At 46.2% G+C, this 19,648-nt stretch overlaps 1 protein-coding gene and 1 non-coding gene across 7 annotated transcripts in view; one reads left to right on the forward strand and one right to left on the reverse strand.

Annotated features, from left to right (window-relative positions):
* The window catches only part of SZRD1 (SUZ RNA binding domain containing 1), a 30,172-nt gene extending 10,858 nt beyond the window's left edge, over nt 1–19,314 (reverse strand). For 3 of the 6 annotated variants that reach the window (XM_045299133.1, XM_045299131.1, XM_045299130.1), the window contains exon 1: nt 19,252–19,314. In XM_045299133.1, the coding sequence (XP_045155068.1) occupies nt 19,252–19,295 (44 nt within the window). In that variant the 5' untranslated portion in view covers nt 19,296–19,314. Of the gene's footprint in view, nt 1–17,787; nt 18,075–19,251 lie in introns of those variants that run through there. The other 3 variants (XM_045299129.1, XM_045299128.1, XM_045299132.1) reach the window with 2 other exon arrangements.
* LOC115872819 lies at nt 5,556–5,666 on the forward strand. The gene has a single exon (XR_004048057.1). It is a non-coding gene; the product is annotated as a U5 spliceosomal RNA (small nuclear RNA).
* Nucleotides 19,315–19,648: the final 334 nt, after the last annotated feature.

Genomic DNA, 19,648 nt, shown 5'->3' on the forward strand with positions numbered 1-19,648 from the left:
AAAAGTCATTGAGGACCAAGGTGTACCTGACCCCAAGCCATGCTATTTTCAATCACCTCATATGCATGAGAAAGCTGACCAAAGAGCAAAGAAGATCAAAGAAGAACTGATGCTTTTAAATTAGCACAATTGTGAAGAATACTTAATACATCACGGACTACCAGAAAAACAAACTAATCTGCCCTAGAAGTACAGTCAGGGTGGCAAGACTTCATCTCACATGTTTTGTACCTGTTCCTGGAGATGGACGTCATGCTTGGGAGAGGATCAAGGTAAAACAGACCCCTCAATGAGATGGACTGACACAGTGGCTGCAACAACAGGCATTCCAACATGGTAACCATTGTGGGGATGGTGCAGAATTTGGTGGTGTTTCTATTATAAGTGGGGCCGCGATCTGAGTTGGGACCAAAGAAATAGCACCTAACAACAAAATTGGCTTCAAAACAATGCCTTAAATCAGTATAACGGCTTAGGTTGTGAAAACACTTCCAAATGCTCATTTTCTCCTCATATCAACCCTGTTTGATAAACAAAGTGGTCGATGTTCTCTGTATCCAGGGGGGTTTGTTCCAGGACCCTTGTAAATCCAGAGGTGCTCCAGTCTCATTAAAAATGGCACAGCATTTGCATATACTCCCTATACTTTAATCACCTTTAGATTCCATATGGAGACTGGTGGCAGAGTGGATTACACAGTGGGCTAACCACAAGGCCAGCCGTTTGTAACCACCAATGGCGCTGCAAGACAAAGATGAGGTTTTCTACCACCAATAAACAGTCGTAGTCTCGGAAACCCACAGAGGGCATTACTGCCCTATTCTGTAGGGTCATTATGAGTTGGCATCAACTTGATGGCAGTGAGTTTTAGATTCCTTATATATAATAAGTAATAATGTAAATGCTAGATAAATAGGACTTTATGTTCTCTCACAGCCTTTGAGTGATTACTTTGACCACTTAATCACCATCACCACCACCCAATTTTCTACCCAAGTTTGACTGAATCTGCAGATACAAAACTCAAGGATATATGGAAAGGCAACTCCAAGTTTTATCCCTACCTGCCAGATGAGAGTAATGTGGTTGGAAGAGGTTAAGAAACTTGCCCAAGTTACAAAGTAGTCAACATAAAGGTGGCAGCCCTCTGAGGTGCTCTCCCATGCTAAAATACCCCCACAATTACTCAAATTTCTGAGAATGCTGGGAGAGCCACTAGCTATCGGACCCCCCCACCCCCACCCCCGCCGCCCCCGATTTCCTGTGTTTTCTGTCACTCTATTAAGTAACATTCCCATAGACCTTATCACATCAGAATTTATCACACCAGACAAGGCTGTTTTATGAGACCTGGGGAGGGATTCCTCCATCAGATTAAAGAATGGGCTCTAAACCAAGAGGCTTTGGTGGAAAACTGAACCTGGCCACCTCCATATAGCCAGCTGGACCCCGGCATGCTCTATCAGCAGCTAAGAGGACATTGCATCTTGCTCTGGAGTCTGTCCAGGTATCATGAGTCAGTTCATTCTCTCCCTGGCTATGGCCTTGCAATCAATCTACTCTCAGACGCATGCTCAGAAAAGCTGGACAATGTGGAACTGTGTTTTCAAGGCTGTAACCTTTTTAAAGCAGGCCTGTCTTCTGAGATGCCTCTGGCTGGGTTTGAACAGCCAACCTTTCAACTAGTAGTTAAGAATTTAACTGTTTGTGCTACCCAAGACTCCCAGAGTTGCACGGGTTGATCCTAACTCGCATAGCAAGTCTACAGGAGGACTAGACCTGTGCCACTTGGCTCCAAGGTTATCATCTTTATAGAAGCAGATGGCCACAGCGTCCTTCCAGCCTGGCTGGTGGGGTTAACCACCAACTTTGCAGCCAAGCTCTTTTACCAGTGTGTCACCAACCTCCTATAGATGCACTAGACCAAAGGGATTCAATAGGCTTCAGAATTTTTTTTGAGAGGAAATATCTAATGAGGATAGGAAACAAAGAATCTTGTGGGGGGAGGTCAGATGCACAAGCATTCCCTCCCCTGAAGGCAATCAGTTGCCAGACTGCTGTCTCATTCCACCACAAGGATGGGCCTGCTCCCTGCCTCTGGGGACAATGGACAGGCTCCTGTAGGAGTTTTCACCCTATAATGATAATGGTTCCTATGGAGACCCAGGGACCAACCCCTAGACCACCCACTCATTGCTGTGTAACCTATAGTGTAACCCCTTCCTGTGACGTATGTCTCTACCTGTAACTAGAGGGCTGGCCTGCCCCCAAAAGGTATATAGGCACGGGTCAGCAATATAGACCTCTCTGACTGTTGGGACTCTGACCTCCTTGCTGCTCACTCCCTGGTCACTCCCGTCTCCCTTCCCTTGCCCTCCTTCCCTTGCCCCTCTCTCCACGTGGACCACCAAGCTGGGCTGAGATGAGCAATGCTACCATGTAATGTGTCTGACTGCATTATTGTAATATCTCTCATGCTCTCGATGACTTTAATATAATACTTATATATCTCAACCGTACAATTGTAATTACTGAACCCAGAAGTAGTATTACTGAACCAGTGAGTTCTAGTAGCGGGTGGGGCTGGCACCCCACTCCCCTGTGCCATTTTTAATTTAATACTACAGAATCTTACCATGCACCTTCCTTTAAACAAAACAAACAGTATACAGGTTAGTTTGTGCAGTGAAATGAAATGGGTTAAGTATTGTTGTTCTATCTATTTGCTTATCACTACCACCCAATGATCAGGTGAAGCCATGTAAAATAAGGTGTAATGGACTCAACGTGAGGATTGGTCAGCTTTGATATGCACTGAACCTAAGTGAGCCCTCTCAGGGTGAGGAAGAGAGAACCCTGGCACCATCAAGCTCCAACAGGTACCAGTGGAGTGCTTGCTGTCTGGGGTAGTGGGGGCAGCAGAGGCTGCAGCAGGGCAGGCCGCCATGTGGCTAGGGACCAGAGCAACAAACCTACCAGCATGACTGAGAGGCAAGGCACTGTTGTAGTTAAAGGACTGTATTCTTTTTTTTTTTTAACATTTTATTAGGGGCTCATACAACTGTTATCCCAATCCATACACACATCAATTGTGTAGAGCACATTTGTACATCGTTTCTCAAAACATTTTCTCTCCATTTAAACCCCCGACATTAGGTCCTCATTTTTCCCCTCCCTCCCCGCTCCCCCCTCCCGCGTGAAGCCCTTGATAGTTTATAAATGGGTATTTTGTCATATCTTGCCCTGTCCGACGAAAGGACTGTATTCTTAATGCTAGTTGATCCTGGCTTGTGGTGACCTGTTAGCTTCCCTAATAAAACCCCACAATAATGAGTATTGCCTGTGAGCTCAGTGTGGCCACTGCACAAATGATGGGAACCAGCGGAGAAGTAGTGTGCCATGGGAGGAATGGTTGGTATCAGAAGGAGTAAAAGAAAGATGGAGGTTTGAGGTCCTTGGGCTGGTGTGAAGATGGATTCTCTTTCTCCCTTGGGTAGCCACAGGAGGTCAGATGTGAGCCCCCCAAGCCCATTTCCTCATTTGAATTTCCTATTAGAGGCTCAACTTCCAGAACTAGTGAAAGAAACCCCAAAGCTACTTACTTAAGACTGCTCCAAGCAAGAAGGGGTCCCGAGGACACATCAGAATATCGGTGTTATAAGAATACAGTGTGTTTGCCTCCAGCTTCTCAAAAGGTAACACCGAGCAGATTCCAGAAGATGACACTTGGTGCTCTAAAAAGAATGGCTCCTCACTTTGGAATCCAAATCCTACGCAAAGAACTAAAAGAACTGTTGTTGCCAAAGCTACCCCTCTTGAAAAGTGAGCTGCAAGCTTTCTGGTCTCTGTGCAGAGTGACAACTCGTGAGGCACGGTACTTACAGACTCCTCACACCTACAGTACCCACAGTGATGTGTCACTGGAAAAATCGATGATGTTACAAGTGCAATTGCCTTATACCCAAGGGGGATGACTGACAATGACTTACTCTTCTATTTCAATAGGGTTTTTGTTCCCTGCCTTAGTTTGCTTGTCTCTTATTTTCTGCTAGTTGGTTTGTTGCTGCTGTTGGGGTTTTGAATTTGGTGAATACGACCACCAAAATAAACCTGAGTCATGTATATACCAGGGACAAGCAGATGGTTACTGGGGTCCCACTTAGCTTTAGCCCCAATCTAAGAACAGTTCTAAGAACATGGCCCTGCTCGATACCTTCACAAAATGATCACTGAAGATAAGGGCGCTACAGCAAAATATGGTGAAGAAAGCAGATGGTGTCCAGCTATCAATCAGCATAGTGTATGGGGGTCTTAAAGGCTTGTGTTCAAACAAGTGACCAGGTGTCAACTAAGGCCACATGGAAGAAGCACACCAGCTCGTGTGATCCAAAGACAGCAACAACAACATTCACGTATGACAAAAGGAAACGTATCAGAGCCTAACTTGGAACACCAATCTGTAGATGGCTAAGGACAGGGGGAGCCCAAAGCCCACCTGAAGAGTACCTAGCCTGATCACGCTGCCGGCGGATCGCCACAGGATTCTTCTAGGTAGCATGTATTTGCTTGTTTCGTGACAAAAATTTCTTCTCAGGCCTTTTCTTTCTTATTATTCATATTCTTATCTCTGTATTATTTTATTCTTACCACTTTATTTTTTCTTTACTGTTTCTGTTTGGGTTTTCCAGTTTGCAAAGCACAGAAGTAAAGGCATACAGTTAAGAACTAAAGCAAGGGTATAGGGGAGGTAGAGGTGGAGGGTGGGAGACATAGGGAGGGTGAGGGGGCTGAAGAAGCAAACAATGTATGTGGAAAAGGGGAGGGAGAAAATGTTCTAAAATTGTGGTAATGATTGTACAACTCTTATGACTGAACTACTGAATTGTGTGATATGTGGATTAAATGCCAATAAAACATTTTTTAAATGTTGAGGAGGCATAAACTAACAAATCGAAATTGGTGTTTCAGTCTAAAAGTAGACACTGACAGTATTTGAAGATAAAACAAAGACTCTGAGAGTACATGGATTTCCATTTCCCTTAGAATCAGAGGTTCTGATGAACACACTTAACAAAAAAATAAAGAAGATTCTTAGCAGAAAGATGCTGAGAAGACTATACGGCAGGGCTGCCAATCTGTTCTGGCCCAGAGCTCCATTAGAGGAAGCCAGTCCTCACAATGGGTCTAACCAGGTTAGACAATGACACCCATGTCCCAAAGCAAGAAAGAAGACATTTTACACCCCACAGTGTCCTTGTAATCAGGGACCCAATTTCATTTACAAATAAAGCAAAAATAATTCACAGGTAGAACTAGTCCACCGCTGCAAAAGATAGTCTAAAACTACCCAGTGAAAAGGTTTTTGTGCCTTTACAGTGCAAAATTGGCCACTTCAAGGCTGGGTAGGTGCCCAATTCATGAAGACCCCTCCAAACAACCTTTGTACCCGTTTTTAAATTGTTTCTTTCATCCTGCCTTGTTTTTCATGTCAGCAGTGCAGGGAGGGAATCATCCAGTCACATCACCTCAGGCTGGAGTTTATAAGAACACCAAATTTACTCTGGTTTCTCTTCAAATCGTATAAATCTTTCGCCTTTTACTAAAGATTTCCGTGGAGAGGAACAAGAGTTAATAACTAATTTTTTGAAGTCCTGCAGAGCAGGACTGGTAGAAAAAAGAAAAATAACAGATCACCAAGCCGCAAAAATCAGAATTTAGAGGTTAAAACACAAAGTCTAAGTGGGGGCTAGGGAGACAGGATGGGACAGGACACACAGTGACACCATGAATTCAGCGGTTTGCCTTTTAGGACAGAGTCAAGTCAATTAGAGGGCTCTGTTGCCCACAAACATCCTCCTCCAGTTACTCCCACCCCAACGATCAACATTCCATTTTAATTAAGGGACCCACTGTAAGGGGCAAGCTATCACTCTACAAGTCCTTCTCCAAGGACGCTTGGTGAGTATGTCGCCAAGGCTCCACTCTGACCCCACACACACACACCAAATTTTTTTAAAAAGGAAAAAGCCAGATGAGCATTTACAGAGAACCTCGTAAAAAGTAGAAAAGGAATCCAAGATATGACCCAGTAAGAGCTCACCTAAGCTAGGCCTGGAACTCCATTGAGATTGCTTTACCCACAGTCACCAGTGGTACTAACCAAAATCGATACCACTCAAAAAGCTGCTGAGAAAATTAGCTTTAATTCCTACAACCAGCCAGATCTTAATCTGAAGAAACCAAAGGGCACCAGCAGCCAGGCGGCTTCTGGGGTGCTGGGCTGAAAACACCAAACAAGTACTTCCTTGCTTCCTCTCTTTCCCAAGTTCACTGAGCTTTTAGGGGTTCTCTCTGTGCCCACCCAGGAAAAAGCAATCCTTTGAGCACACCTCCTTCGAACTAACTCTCACAGCGTTGCTCACTCAGTTCAATGGTCAGTCTCTACTGAGACGTGCTTTAATGCTAAATGCACATCTTTTCTCAAAGTTCAAAAGTTAATCTAAAATGTCTCTGAACATACTTTTCTTTCTTTCTTTTTTTTTTTTTGTCTCGCCAATTCTCTTTAATACTGACCAGGATTCCTTTTACACTTAGAACATGATTTCATGAGATGAACACACTTTTCATATTGGTTATAGTTGAGTTCCCTCGTCCCTCTTTGGGACAAACTGCTTCAGAGTTGGACCTGAGAATAAGATGTGTCCTTCTCACAGATTTCATCTATCTGCAACTGGCAATTAATTGAGCACCCTAAGGACCTGAGGGGCAAGCTGTTTGTTTATGCAGAAAACCTACTCTGGAGGTCTCTTGTCATACTGGCAAACAGCGCTTCCCAAGTGTCTGATGTTAGGTTCAGGCCTGCTCTGAGTTAGTCTCCACTTCCCTTAACCGAGTTGTCTAAGTCCCACCATTCAACTGCAACAGCTATTGTCAAAACTGCCCACGACTTCCACTGCTGTTCCACTTGGGTCCCCCAGATACCAATACTCCTGATTCTTTTCCCACCTCCTTGGAAGCTCCTTCTCACACTCAGTATTTGATTTCTTCTACAAATACTCGCTGCAGGTTCCTCGCCCTCTCCTGACCTCTTGCGATGGGAGGACCCCACGGCTCAGTTCTCTTCTGTGCTTATACCTTATCTAGCTCCATAGCTTCATAAACCCTGATCTACAACCACCAACTCAACAGCCTCACTTGGGTCTCACCCTTTCAAGTCCAAAACCAACCTCTTGATTTCAGCCACTTGCCCAAGCCTGCTCCGCCAGCATCCCCCACCCCCACTTCAGCAATTCCAGGCTCATCTCCGATGTCTCTTTCATGCCCTACATTGGCAAATCTCATTGGCATGCTACCATCCTGGTCCAAATCACCAACAGTTCTCGGCTGTACTGGCTTCCTCATCAGTCACCTGGTTCCCACCTTAACAAGCTAGTTTCTTTCCAGCACAAAAGTCATCATGAGCCTTTTAGAAACCAAAGTTAGCCTCTGCTCAACACCCTCCCAGAGCTTCCTATATCCCAGCAGTACCACCAGGGCCCACTAGTTAGGATCCTAACTACCTCTAACCTCATCTTCTCCAACCACTTTCCCCTGACCCATTCCTTATAAAGATTCCTCAGATAAGAGAAGCATGCTCCAGTCCTCAGGGCCTTTGCACTAGCTTGTCCTCTCAGCCTGGGGGTACCCCCACCAGCTTCTGCGTTCCCTGCTCCCTCACTTACTTCAGGTTCTCTATTTTCATTTGAGCAACCTCTGACTTTACTATTAAACGGCATCCCTGCTAGTCACTTTCTTTGTCAGGACTTGCCTAAGGCGACACAGTTAGCAAAAGAATTGAACTAAAAACCCCAAGAGGAAGTAAACAGCTTCAGCAGAGTAACCTGCAGGTGGCAGCAGGAATGACAGACAGCAGGTTCAAAGCTGTGTGATAACACAATCCGGTCTTCGGCTATACCCTCCAGCCAAGATGGTATAAGCCCTGGTTTCCTAAGTAATCGACTACAAGACCACATCTGATTTTAAGGTCCAGATCTTTGTTGCTGTTACTCTGTAAACTTTCTTTTCATGTCCGGATCTTAAAGCTGTGAAGAGGTACCCAAAAGGAAATACTCTCCGCAGAGACAAATCCCAGGCTGGAGGCCTCAGAGAGTCTGTAAACCACCGTCTTGAAACAATGTATAGGGAGAGGCTCTATAGAGTAGAAGGAGTGTTCCCTCAGAAGAAAGTGGAAGGACAGAATCTCCATTATCATTGCTTCTCCCTTCCTGTTTTCACACACTAAGGAACAGTACAGTTGCTTTCAAGGCCACAAGAAAAAGATCCCTTAGGCGGTCTTAAGATCCTGACACCTGAACCAGACAGAACCCACACTATCAGTGGCTGGACAAAGAAAGGAACAACATCCTCACACATGAAACAATGGGATTCTACTTCCAACCAGCACAAGACTCCAGAAGACTGCAGACAACAAAAAGCAGCGTGCGTATTCCTCCTCCCAAAATAACACTGCCTTTAAGCTACAGTGACATAGTTTAAACTACCTCAGGGTCCGCAGTTCAAAACCACCAGCTGCTTCATCAGACAAAGGCGAGGCTTTATACTCCCATAGTAAAATAGGAAACACACAGAGGGAGTTCTACCCTGTCCTACAGGGTCACTATAAGTTAGCATTGACTAGATGGCAATAAGTTTGGTTTGGTTTGGCGAAGTGCTTTAACTCTCATCACCGGGAAAGGCAAATTTTATTTTTTAATTGTTTTATTAGGGGCTCATACAACTCTTATCACAATCCATACATACATCAATTGTGTAAAGCACATTTGTACATTCATTGCCCTCATCATTCTCAAAACATGTGCTCTCCACTTAAGACCCTGGCATCAGATACTCATTTTCCCCCTCCCTCCCCAATCCCCCATGAGCCCTTGATAATTTATAAATTATTGTCATATCTTGCTTGCCCTGTCCGACATCTCCCGTCACCCACTTTTCTGCTGTCCGTACCCCAGGGAGGTCACATGTAGATCCTTGTAATTGGTTCTCCCCTTCCAATCCACTCTCCCTCTACGCCCCCTTTATGGCCACTCACACCACTGGTCCTGAAGGGATCATCCACCCTGGATTCCCTGTTTCCAGTTCCTATCTGTACCAGTGTACATCCTCTGGTCTAGCCAGACTTGCAAGGTAGAATTGGGATCATGATAGTGGTGGGGTGGTGGGGAGGAAGCATTTAGGAACTAGAGGAAAGTTGTATTTTTCATCATTGCTACATCGCACCCTGACTGGCTCTTCTCCTCCCTGAGACCCCTCTGCAAGATCTCCAGTGGCCTACAAATGGACTTTGGGTCTCCACTCCGCACTCCCCCCATCATTCACTATGGTAAGATTTTTGGTTCTGATGATGCCTTATACCTGATCCCTTCGACAACTCGTGATTTGCTTCTTCCATGTGGGCTTTGCTGCTTCTGAGCTAAATGGCAAAAGGCAAATTTTAACAGTACAATTATACAATTAGGAAAATGAAGCTGAGAGTGGGGTACATAGTGATGTGACCCCAAATCAGACCTGGCATTTGTACATATCTTCTGTTTTCCATTGTCATCAATGGAGAAAACATGGGCGTTGAACTGGTAACTGGTAACCTTCTGTCCTTTCACAATGAAGACAGCAAAGCACTGTCCCCCACAAAGAACATCAGGCACACTGGCTTGGGGGGGGAGGAAGTGTGTGAAACAAGTCATGAGATTTTATGCAAACGCCCAAGGGCAGCAAACATGATGCCCCCAGAGCCAAACTGATAATGTAAATGATAAAAGCAGGCAAAAGGAACAGAATACTAACCCTGTGAATTGCACTCTACTAGTCCAGGGCTACAGATACAAATAAAAAAAACCTACTGCTATTAAATTACTGACTTGTGGGGATCCTACAGGACAGAGAACTAACTGTCCCCTAGGATCTCCAAGGTTGTAATCTTTAGAAAGCAGATGGAGTTGCCAGTGGTTTTGAACCACAGGCATTTTGTTAAGCCCTTAGGGCTGCTTACGTTGTTCTTAGGTGCTGCTGAATCTGTTCTGGCTCATAGTGACCCTACATACAACTGAACAAAACATTGCCTGCCTGGTCCTTAGGCATCCTCCAAATTGCTGTTACAACCAGTGTATCAAGCAATCCAATTCATTTTCCCTTGACTTGCCAAGCACAGGGAGCCCTGGTGGTGTAGTGGGTTACACCACAAGATCAGTAGTTCGAAACCACCATTACTCCACGGGAAAAAGATGAGGCTTTCTACTCATTTTCCCTTGACTTGCCAAGCACAGGGAGCCCTGGTGGTGTAGTGGGTTACACCACAAGATCAGTAGTTTGAAACCACCATTACTCCATGGGAAAAAGATGAGGCTTTCTACTCCTGAAGAGCCCTGGTTGCGTAGTGGTTACAAGTTGGGCTGGTAACTGCAAGGTCAGCAGTTCGAAACCACCAGCCTTTCCTCAGAAGATGGGACTTTTACTCCCATACACAATTAGTCTCAGAAACTCACAGGGGCAGTTCTACTCTGTCCTATAAGGTCACTATGAGGTCATATTGACTCGATGGCAGTTAAGGTCTGTACCAATAAAGATTTTGTCTCAGAACCCACAGGAGCAGTTCTATTCCGTCCTGTAGGATTGCTATGAGTTGGAAACAACCCTTTGGTGATGAGTTTAGTTTGGGTTTCATCAAACATGATGTTCTTCTCCAGTGACTGGTTCCTCCCACTGCCAGGTCCAAAGCACAGAAAGTTAAGGGTCACCATCCTCACTTCTAAAGAGCTGCTTAAAACCAAACCAGACTCACCGCCATCGAGTCTACACCGACTTGGAACAGCCCTGTAAGATAGGGTAGAACTGACACGCACTTTCTGACACTGCCCCTCTTCCTGGGGGCAGACAGCCCCATCTCTTTCCTTTGGAGTGCCAAGTGGTTTTGAACTGCTGACCTTGTGGATCAACAGCCCAACTCATGACCACTATGCTACCTAAAGAACTGTTTACAGGGATCCTAAAATAGCAGGCAGGGGCAGTAGTAGTTCAGGGATAATATTCGCATCTTCTGAAAACAGATCTGGGTCAATTTCTGGCCAATTCACCTCATATACTTCCATTAGTGATGCGGAACAGGCTTCGGCAGAGTTAAGAACTAGGAAGAAAGGTCTAGCGATTTACAGTGAACCCTCGCCACTTCGCACTTCGACTTCCGCAGCTTCACTCTATTGCGGTTTTTGCGTAACAGCGCATGCTCTGTCATTACTGCCACTGATTGGCTCATACTGTACACGCTTGATGCCATAAATAATATAATAAATAATAAATGATAATTGTAACGTCCAAAATGTTTTACTGTATTTTCCCTTTTTCGTTTAATAAATTGGGTAATACGAGTGTAATGGTGACTAAAGGGTGTTTTTTCATGTCCTCTATGCTCTCACTACGAAAATATTTGATTTACAAATAAGGAATCCTACTTCGCGGAATTTCATTTACCACGGTAGGGTCTAGAACCGACTAACCGCGATAAACGAGGGTTCACTGTACTTCTAAAAATCAGCCAATGAAAACCCCATGTATCACCATGTGTGGGAAACTCACACTGAGGGAAATATGACCAGGACTATATTCCCTAACTTATATCAGAGGGAATCTGGGAAGCTAAATTGCAAGTAAAATCCAAGCACACTATCCTGCTTTAAATATCATTTCCACAGTTTCTCCCCTTAAAGCAAGCACATGGTTGATTTCTCCCCTGTAGAAGCAGGCATTTTTCGATTATCTCCTCACCCTCCACCCCAGGCACCCATCCCCCCTCATGCCTTCCCCCAATGCAGATATTAGGTTTCCTCACCTGTGAGCTCAGGGACTTTACAGTGATTACCACTTTCCTTGTGACGTATGTAACTCCTGAATATACATGACTAATGGCTACCTATAAAAGCCCCAAAACAATAAAGACGTCCTCTCATCCAGTCTCCCCTCCCTTCTTATCTCCCATCCCCACGTGGACCACCAAGAAGGGATGAGGTGAGCATGCTACCATGAAATGAGCCTGACACCTTTATTTTACTCTCTTCTATTTTTCTTATTCTCTGTGACTTTATATATTATTCTCTATAATATTTATATATTATTGCCGTACAATTGCACCTGCGAGCCCTGATATTTGTTGGGGGCTGGTTACCCTGACAACTGTGGTTTGATCTCTTTGTACATGGATCACCATGAGTCAGGGGGAAGCTAACAGCAACAAGACAGCTGAATTGTTCAATTGTTTCAAGCACTCCTGAGCAAAAACAATTTGTCATTTCTTTACATGTGGCCAGATATTAAAATGACATTTCCCATTTGTGGTCAAGTCTGTTCGCTGGGTAGCACTCACGCTTTGCAATCAGCTGTTAACCTAAAGGATGGTGTTTCAAAACTACCCAGCAGTTCCAAAGAAGAAAGGGTTGGCAACCTGCTCTCATACAGCTCAGTCAAGAAAACCCTATGGAGCAGTCCTGCTCTGTCACCCGGGGTCGGAATCAATTCAGCCCCAATTGGTTTATGATCAAGAGTTTAACCAGCACCTCACTTGCAATTACCATTCTTGATAGTACAACGAAGGCAGCAGTATCCCTTTGGTTCTTGAGCACGGAGTTCAAGTCTCTCAAAGACACAATTTATCAGCTCATCAACCAGGTTAGTCCGTGAAGCAGCAGCTTTTGCCAGATGGAAACAAATGCAATCTTTCAAAGGGAACTAGCAACTAAGCATCCTTAAGAGGATAGGCTTGGGCCCAGCAGCATGGGCTGGGATTGACCCTATGATTTCCTCTCCTGGACACTGGGGATGACAGTGCCTACACTTCCAAGTGCTCACTGAGAACCGAATGGATAATGAATGAAAAATGCAGTCTTCCGACTATGCAACAACCCACTGCCATCAAGTGGGTGCTGACTCACAGTGACTACTCATAGTGACTTTGGACATGGTAGAACTACCCCTGTGGGTTTCTGAGACTGTAACTCTTTACAGGAGTAGGAAGCCCCAGCTTTCTCCGAGGATCGACTGGTGGTTTTCAAATGTTGACCTTGCAGTTAGCAGCCCACCCAACTCGTAAACATTGCCACCAGAGCACAATACGCACTCAAAATATACCATCCCAGAAACCCACTGAGAAAGAACCTGCAAGATGTGGGAGCAGGCAGGTAAGTGTCCATCCACCAGGAAGATGAGCAACTAGGCAGCAGAAACAGAAATGATGAAGGCAGGAGCCCAAGAGCTGAAAATCTAGCTCTCAAGGTCTATGAAGGGTGGTGGCAGTCCTGACCTTCCCAGCCTCCCAACTTTGGCCTTCTGTATAATCACCTTGAAGACTGTACATAGTCATCATTCCTTTCAGAAAGGTCTGTTATTTCCTGTTCCTTTTATAAGACCAAGCGCTGCTGTTGTGGGACAGAGAGATAAGTCCCTGTGAGGGGTTGAAGTGCCTCCTCGTCAGGGATATGATTCTTTATCTGCAGATCACTGTGGGGACTTAATGCTAATTTCTGCGGTGACTACTTTTAACCTCAATCTTCCCTGCATAGAGGGAGATGTTGAGGATGCCTGGCACAGCCTAAGAGTTAAAAAATCACTTGGGAAGAGAAATCTCTATGGTTACCACTTAAAAAAAAAAATCACTGCATTCTATACTCTGGCCACAGATTTAAGTCACTAAACTCAGCCTTCTCCTAGGAAACCAACAAGTCAGTGGTTATCCTGATGGGGGAAAAAATTCTATTCACAGAAGCAGGAAATACACTACACACCCCTTATGGAGGTCTATCGCCAGATACAGTCAGAGGTGGATGCTGCCTGGGAGGGGGCCACCATGGTGTATAGAAACGGAAACTGGGAAGATGGGACTTGCTCCAAGAACATGTTTGTGTCATCAGATTCAGACAATGGCGACCTCTCTCCCAGAATTTTAGCAAAAGCTTTAGAAAGATACATGGTGTTCCCTCCTGGTGTTCAGGAACAACCCTGACATTCCCAGCCCACTGCAACCGTGGCAGCCCCCTCAAACACCAGCCCCTGCTCCGAACAGGGCCCATACCACCTCAGTGAAAGAAGCCAAAGACTTACTAGTGAAAAGCTCATTATCCTCCTTCCTTTGAAGCCACAGTGGGGACACATCATTTCCCAGAGTCCCAGAGACAGACAACTTGGCACAATCATGTTCAAACTGGCCAATTTCTCTATCTAAAGCCCCCTCTGAGGACATCGCAGGCCCTAGGGCTTGAGGCTTCTCAAAAGGACCAGAACTTGCTCCAGAGGGCCCTTTCAGGCACAGTACACCTGGATGTGTGCTATCTGATCCCACAACTCAGAAGGCCTCCTTTCCTGTGAGGTCGGCACAGGAAGCTCACTGTGCACATCACGTGATGGCAGGCAGCCACTATAGAAAGCACCAAGGGTATAAAGGGAGAAAGAAAGCAGTTGTGCTTCAGGGAGAATGGCCTAACTCTAGAACAGACAATCCAATCAGGCTCTCATTTCCAAAATTAACATCTATGTCACTCCTCTGCCAAAAAACCCTTCAGAGCTCTCCACTGCTTTCAGGACAAGGTCCAAACTCCCCAGCACTGGGCTCCCAGAGGCCATTCCTCACCAGCCCCTGCATACCTCTCTGGCCTCATCTCTTTCCACTCAGCCCTGCCAACCCTTTACCCTCCTGGCCAGGAGAAATACTTGTAACTCTCCCAACACTGCCACACTCCTCTCATTGCCTCAACCCTGCCATGGTGCATACCGTGGTCTGACACCCTACCTGACCCCCTCAGACCTACTGCTGCTTAATTCAATTGGTCCATCAAATATGAATTAAGGCATTACCTCCTGATCCCAGCCATGGTTCCCTACTTTTGCTTCAATTACTGGCTTACCTGTCAGTGCCTAATACACAGTAAAAAAAAACCCACTGTCACTGAGACAATTCCACCTCATAGTGGCCTTCAAAGGGTGCAAATTCTACTGGGTGCAGATGGCCCCATCTTTCTTCCATGGAGTGAGTGATGGGTTTGAACTGCTGCCCTTACGATTAGCAATCCAATGCTTGACACTTACCTCACCAGGGCTCCTAATACATAATAGATAGGTACTCAATATTTACTGGTGCCTTCCTACATACATGAGAGGAATGCTTAGATGACTGTCTAAACGGGGGATGAAAGTTAACACAAAGACAGCGCTTGCAACATGGGGAAATGAGAGAGGTTTAAATGCAATGCATCATAATAACTATAAGTTCACTTCGAGGACCTAATGTCGGGGGTTTAAGTGGAGAGAAAATGTTTTGAGAATGATGTACAAATGCGCTTTACACAATTGATGTGTGTACCGGATTGCGATAACAGTTGTGTGAGCCCCTAATAAAATGTTTAAAAAAAAAACTATCAGTTCACTTCAAGCGCAAAAGCTGCTAACCAAAAGGTTAGTGGTTCGAACCCATCCAGCAGCTCTGTGGGAGAAAGACGGAAGGATCTAATTCTGTAACATGTGCTCCCTCTCCACTGCTATCAAGTTGATTGTAAAGATTACATGCTAAGAAACCATAGTGCAGTTCTACTCTGTGCTATAGTCCCCCGAGGTCAAGAGTCAGCAAACAAACCAGCACTACTTCCACTTACATATCTGTTTCCTCAAGTACTGGTGAGCTCATGCCAGCCAGAAGGGATAGGCCATTCCTGTATACGTACCCACATCGAACAGAAACTGGCTTCAAATGACCAGAAATTGAGCTAAGTGTTGGTATAATTTTTCTGAAGTTCAAAGATGTCTCCCAATTACAAAATTAGCAACTTGTCTCTTGAGATTTGCTTAAGACTAAGGATACAATTTACAGTTTGGATCAATGCTAACCCAATCTTATATTTTTCCCCAAAGCAGTATGTTCTACAAGAAGCATTTTCTCAGTGAAATATAAGTTATATTCTTTGAATTGTCCTTTGATTGGAGAAGTAAACCCCTGAGAGAAAGAGGGCTGGAACAGCTAAGTATTCACCCTGCTGCTGTTGTTAGGTGTCATCCAGTAGGTTCACACTCACAGGGACTCTACATACAACAGAAGAAAACACTGCCCAGGCCCATGCCATGCTCACAACTGCTGCCATGCTGGAGGCCACTGTTGCAGGCACTGTGTCAATCCGTCTCATTCCCTTTCTCACTGAGCCTCTACTTTAGCAAACATGTCTTTCTCCACAGTTTGGTCCCTCCTGATAACATGTCCAAAACGAGTCCGTCAATCAGTGTTCAGCCTACCACTGCCTCAAAAAACTCACTGCCATTCAGTCAATTCTGCCTCAGAGTGACCGTGCGTGTGACTGTTCACTATGCTAACTAAGATAAAAAATATCTGAGGTGTTTCTCAAAGTCAATCTTTCACTGAATGACACCATACAATTTGGCACTGAGTGTTCTGAAACTATTTTGGAAACAATGACTTCAGATGGACAGGCATGTCAGAAAACCCAGCATGGGGCCAATTTCTGTGAGCTGTGTGGCACTGTAAGGGCAGGAGTCCGCACCCCCCTACTTTCAAGAACTCAAACTGTTTCTGGATTACTTGGAGTTTGATGGTTCACTTAGTTCAACTAGTTAATGCTCTGGGCTAGTTTGGTGGTGGTGGTTGTTCTGACAACACTTACTGCCCTGTACCAGCTAGGAAACTGCTGTAACCCGAACCAAAGATTTTTACATATGTAACTGGTTACAGTGGAGAGCTGTATATAGTCACTTGGCTTCCCAGGGCTGGGGATAGAGGGCTTCGCCCTGCTCCTCTCGGGTTCCCTTTTCTCAAAAGTGCAGCCATTAGCACACCCCTTGAAATATTCAAAAAGAGCGTCAAACTGAAGACAACTCTTAAATACAAGCCCCAAGCACAAGGTTAGAGAAAGAATCCAGCATTGGATCAAACCCCAGCTTCCCCACTTACAACCATGACCAAAAGAGAGGGTTACTCCCTAAACCTCAGTTTCCTTATCAAAAAAGGAAGCCAATGCCCTCACAGGTCTCAAGGGTTTAATGAAATAAGAGACAGAGACCAAACCTAAGTCCTCTGCCTCTGGTCAATTTCAATGGACAGGGACACCCCCACACACAGAATAAAACTGCCCCATTTTTCTACTAACAAGGCAACTGGTAGATTTCCACCCTATCCTTCAGTTAACTAAGCCCTTTAACCACTGCACCATCAGGACACTAGAAAAGATATAGAAGTTGTATATGGCAATAAGGTGTCTAAAAGTCTATAATTTAAAAAAATTTTTAAGTCTATAATTAAATAAAAACACACTTAAAGGGGGAAAAAGATGTACATGGAAATTTGAATTTTGGCAGTACTGTTCTTAATGTCAATGAGGCAAGAACTGTGTTCCATCTCTGTACCTAGCACTTTTAATGGGTTTTACTAAATAATGGATAAACATTAGAAAGATCTAAAACAAATCTTAATCACCTGGAATGTATTCAGCTGTAAAATGGAAGATTGGACTACCCATCCTGAAACATTTAAATAATCCCTGATTTCTTCAGAACATGACTTTCATTTTCTTCTTTAATCGGAGAAACCCATGGTCTAAAATAAGGAAAAATGAAAAACAGCAGCAACAACAAATATATATATATATATAAAATCTCCAAGAAACTTGTCATTTAAGTCACATTCAAATTTTCAAATTCGAGGCTTTTCTGCAGGGGGGTGGTGGTGGCATGAGAGGTGTCTGGCTGACTCACCCGAGTTGGAGGAAGGCAATACACGAATCTGCCAGAAACACTGCATTCTCTGGACAGCTCTTCTGAAGCACGCTGCCCACCACATGAGAAATGCTCAACAATGCTTGCTGAACGAAAGCCTAGCTCATACTTGCTGCTCCCTATGAAGTCGTTACCTATTACTGCCTCCTCAGGCCCAAACCAAGGAAAGAGGGTAAGCATGGAACTGTCCTAGACACCCTCCAAACGAAGGAATCCTCCACACGCCCACTGGTGAAAGCAAATATTCGCAATCAAGCTAAGCGATAAAACGTAAACGCCGTCACAGAAATGCGGAGGAGCCGGGGGTATTCCACATCAAGTTTCAACACTCCGGCTGCGATACACGAACGAATGCTGCTGCGAGGGGTGCATTTCTCAGCCTTTCCCAACGCGGACAAGCAGCCGTCGAGGCGGTAGGGAAGAAAGACCCAGCTCCGGGTCTTCCCGGACGGTGGATGCCGCCGGGGCCAGCCAGCACCGGACAGACAAGCACCCGAGGCACCTCTCCGCCTGCACCAGGGTCACCGGACAACCACAAAACTCGGAAATGACCACGCTGATCACGAGCTCAATAGAATGGGCTGTCCCCGCGCGGCAGGCACCACTTTCCTACCCTTTCTGAAGGCAAACAAAAAACTCCGAAAGCAAGCGGATCGGCCCATTCCCCCCTCTCCTCTCCCCTGAAATGAGACTTATTTCACACCTTGCGCCCACCTCCGCCGGGACCCCGACTGACAAACTCCGAAACCCTCGGGGGGAGGGGTGGGCCTCAGAGCGCAGGGTGGTTTCCCGGAGGTCGGGGCTCCCCGGCCTGGGGTTTCGATTGCTCTGGAAGGGTCCCCGGTAGGCCCGCTACTCAGTGAGTTTCGGAGTAAAACTAAAACTGCCAGTCTCGCCCGCCGTGGTGGAAGACGCAAAACGGTGGGAGAGTTCATTTGAAGAGTTGAGGGGCCCGAAGAGGAGTCAATTTCCCCTGCTGCCCTCAGCTGCTTCCTCTTGCGCTTCCCCGGGGCCGGACACGCCGCCCCGCCGTGCAGAACCCCGCCACACACGGGGTGTCCCTCCTCACCGGAGCACATGAACTTTGAAATGGTGCCTCGGGCGGGGTGGGGGGTCCGACGGAAAAAGAAGGGGGAAAGCGACCGGGGACGCGCAAGAGGGCGCGGAGCCCAAGACACGGGGGCTAGGGTGGGTGGCGAGGCTTCCAGGGTGACACAGACATCGCGGCCGTGGAGAGAAGCGCACGGGGCAAAGGTGGAAAAAATGGAGCGCGGCCCCTTTAAGAGGCCTTCACGGCGCTGAGGGACAGGGACCTCTCCTCCACCTAGGGTCCGACGTGTGGGGCCCTTCTTGGGGGGAAGCCACCCCCGGACCCGCTGCCCGGAGGCTCCCCTCACGCCAGGTCCCGCCCGGTCCTGCCCCGGGGCGGCGGCTCCTCCTTACCCCGCTGTCTGCCGCCTCCTCCCAGCTCTCAGCGACCTCCTCATCTTCCATCTTACTCGCCGCTCTCCCTCCTCCCCCGACGCCCTCCGCGCCTGCGTCCTAAGACGCGCCGCCGTCGCAGGCGCAAGCACGCAAGGCTTTGCTCCCTGGGCCCCGCCCCCTGGCGAGTGCGGAAGAGGCTCCGGGCCTATGGCGTCGCTGCACTCGCTCCGCCATTTTGGAAGAGGGCATTAAAGCCACGGCAATGCCATCTTTCTTAAAGGCAGCGCGTTGTTTTTTGGGTACCGAACGGGAATCCACGTGAAGTCATCATCTTGCGTAGGCGTAGTATGTTCTTTGGAACCATCTTTTCTAAGGGCAGGCAATGACCAAAAACTTTTTTTCCTCCTAAGTGAGT

This window comes from Echinops telfairi, unplaced genomic scaffold (assembly GCF_000313985.2).
Source record: "Echinops telfairi isolate 266 unplaced genomic scaffold, ASM31398v2 ScPeMD7_7457;HRSCAF=8495, whole genome shotgun sequence".
NCBI classification, from domain to species: domain Eukaryota; kingdom Metazoa; phylum Chordata; class Mammalia; order Afrosoricida; family Tenrecidae; genus Echinops; species Echinops telfairi.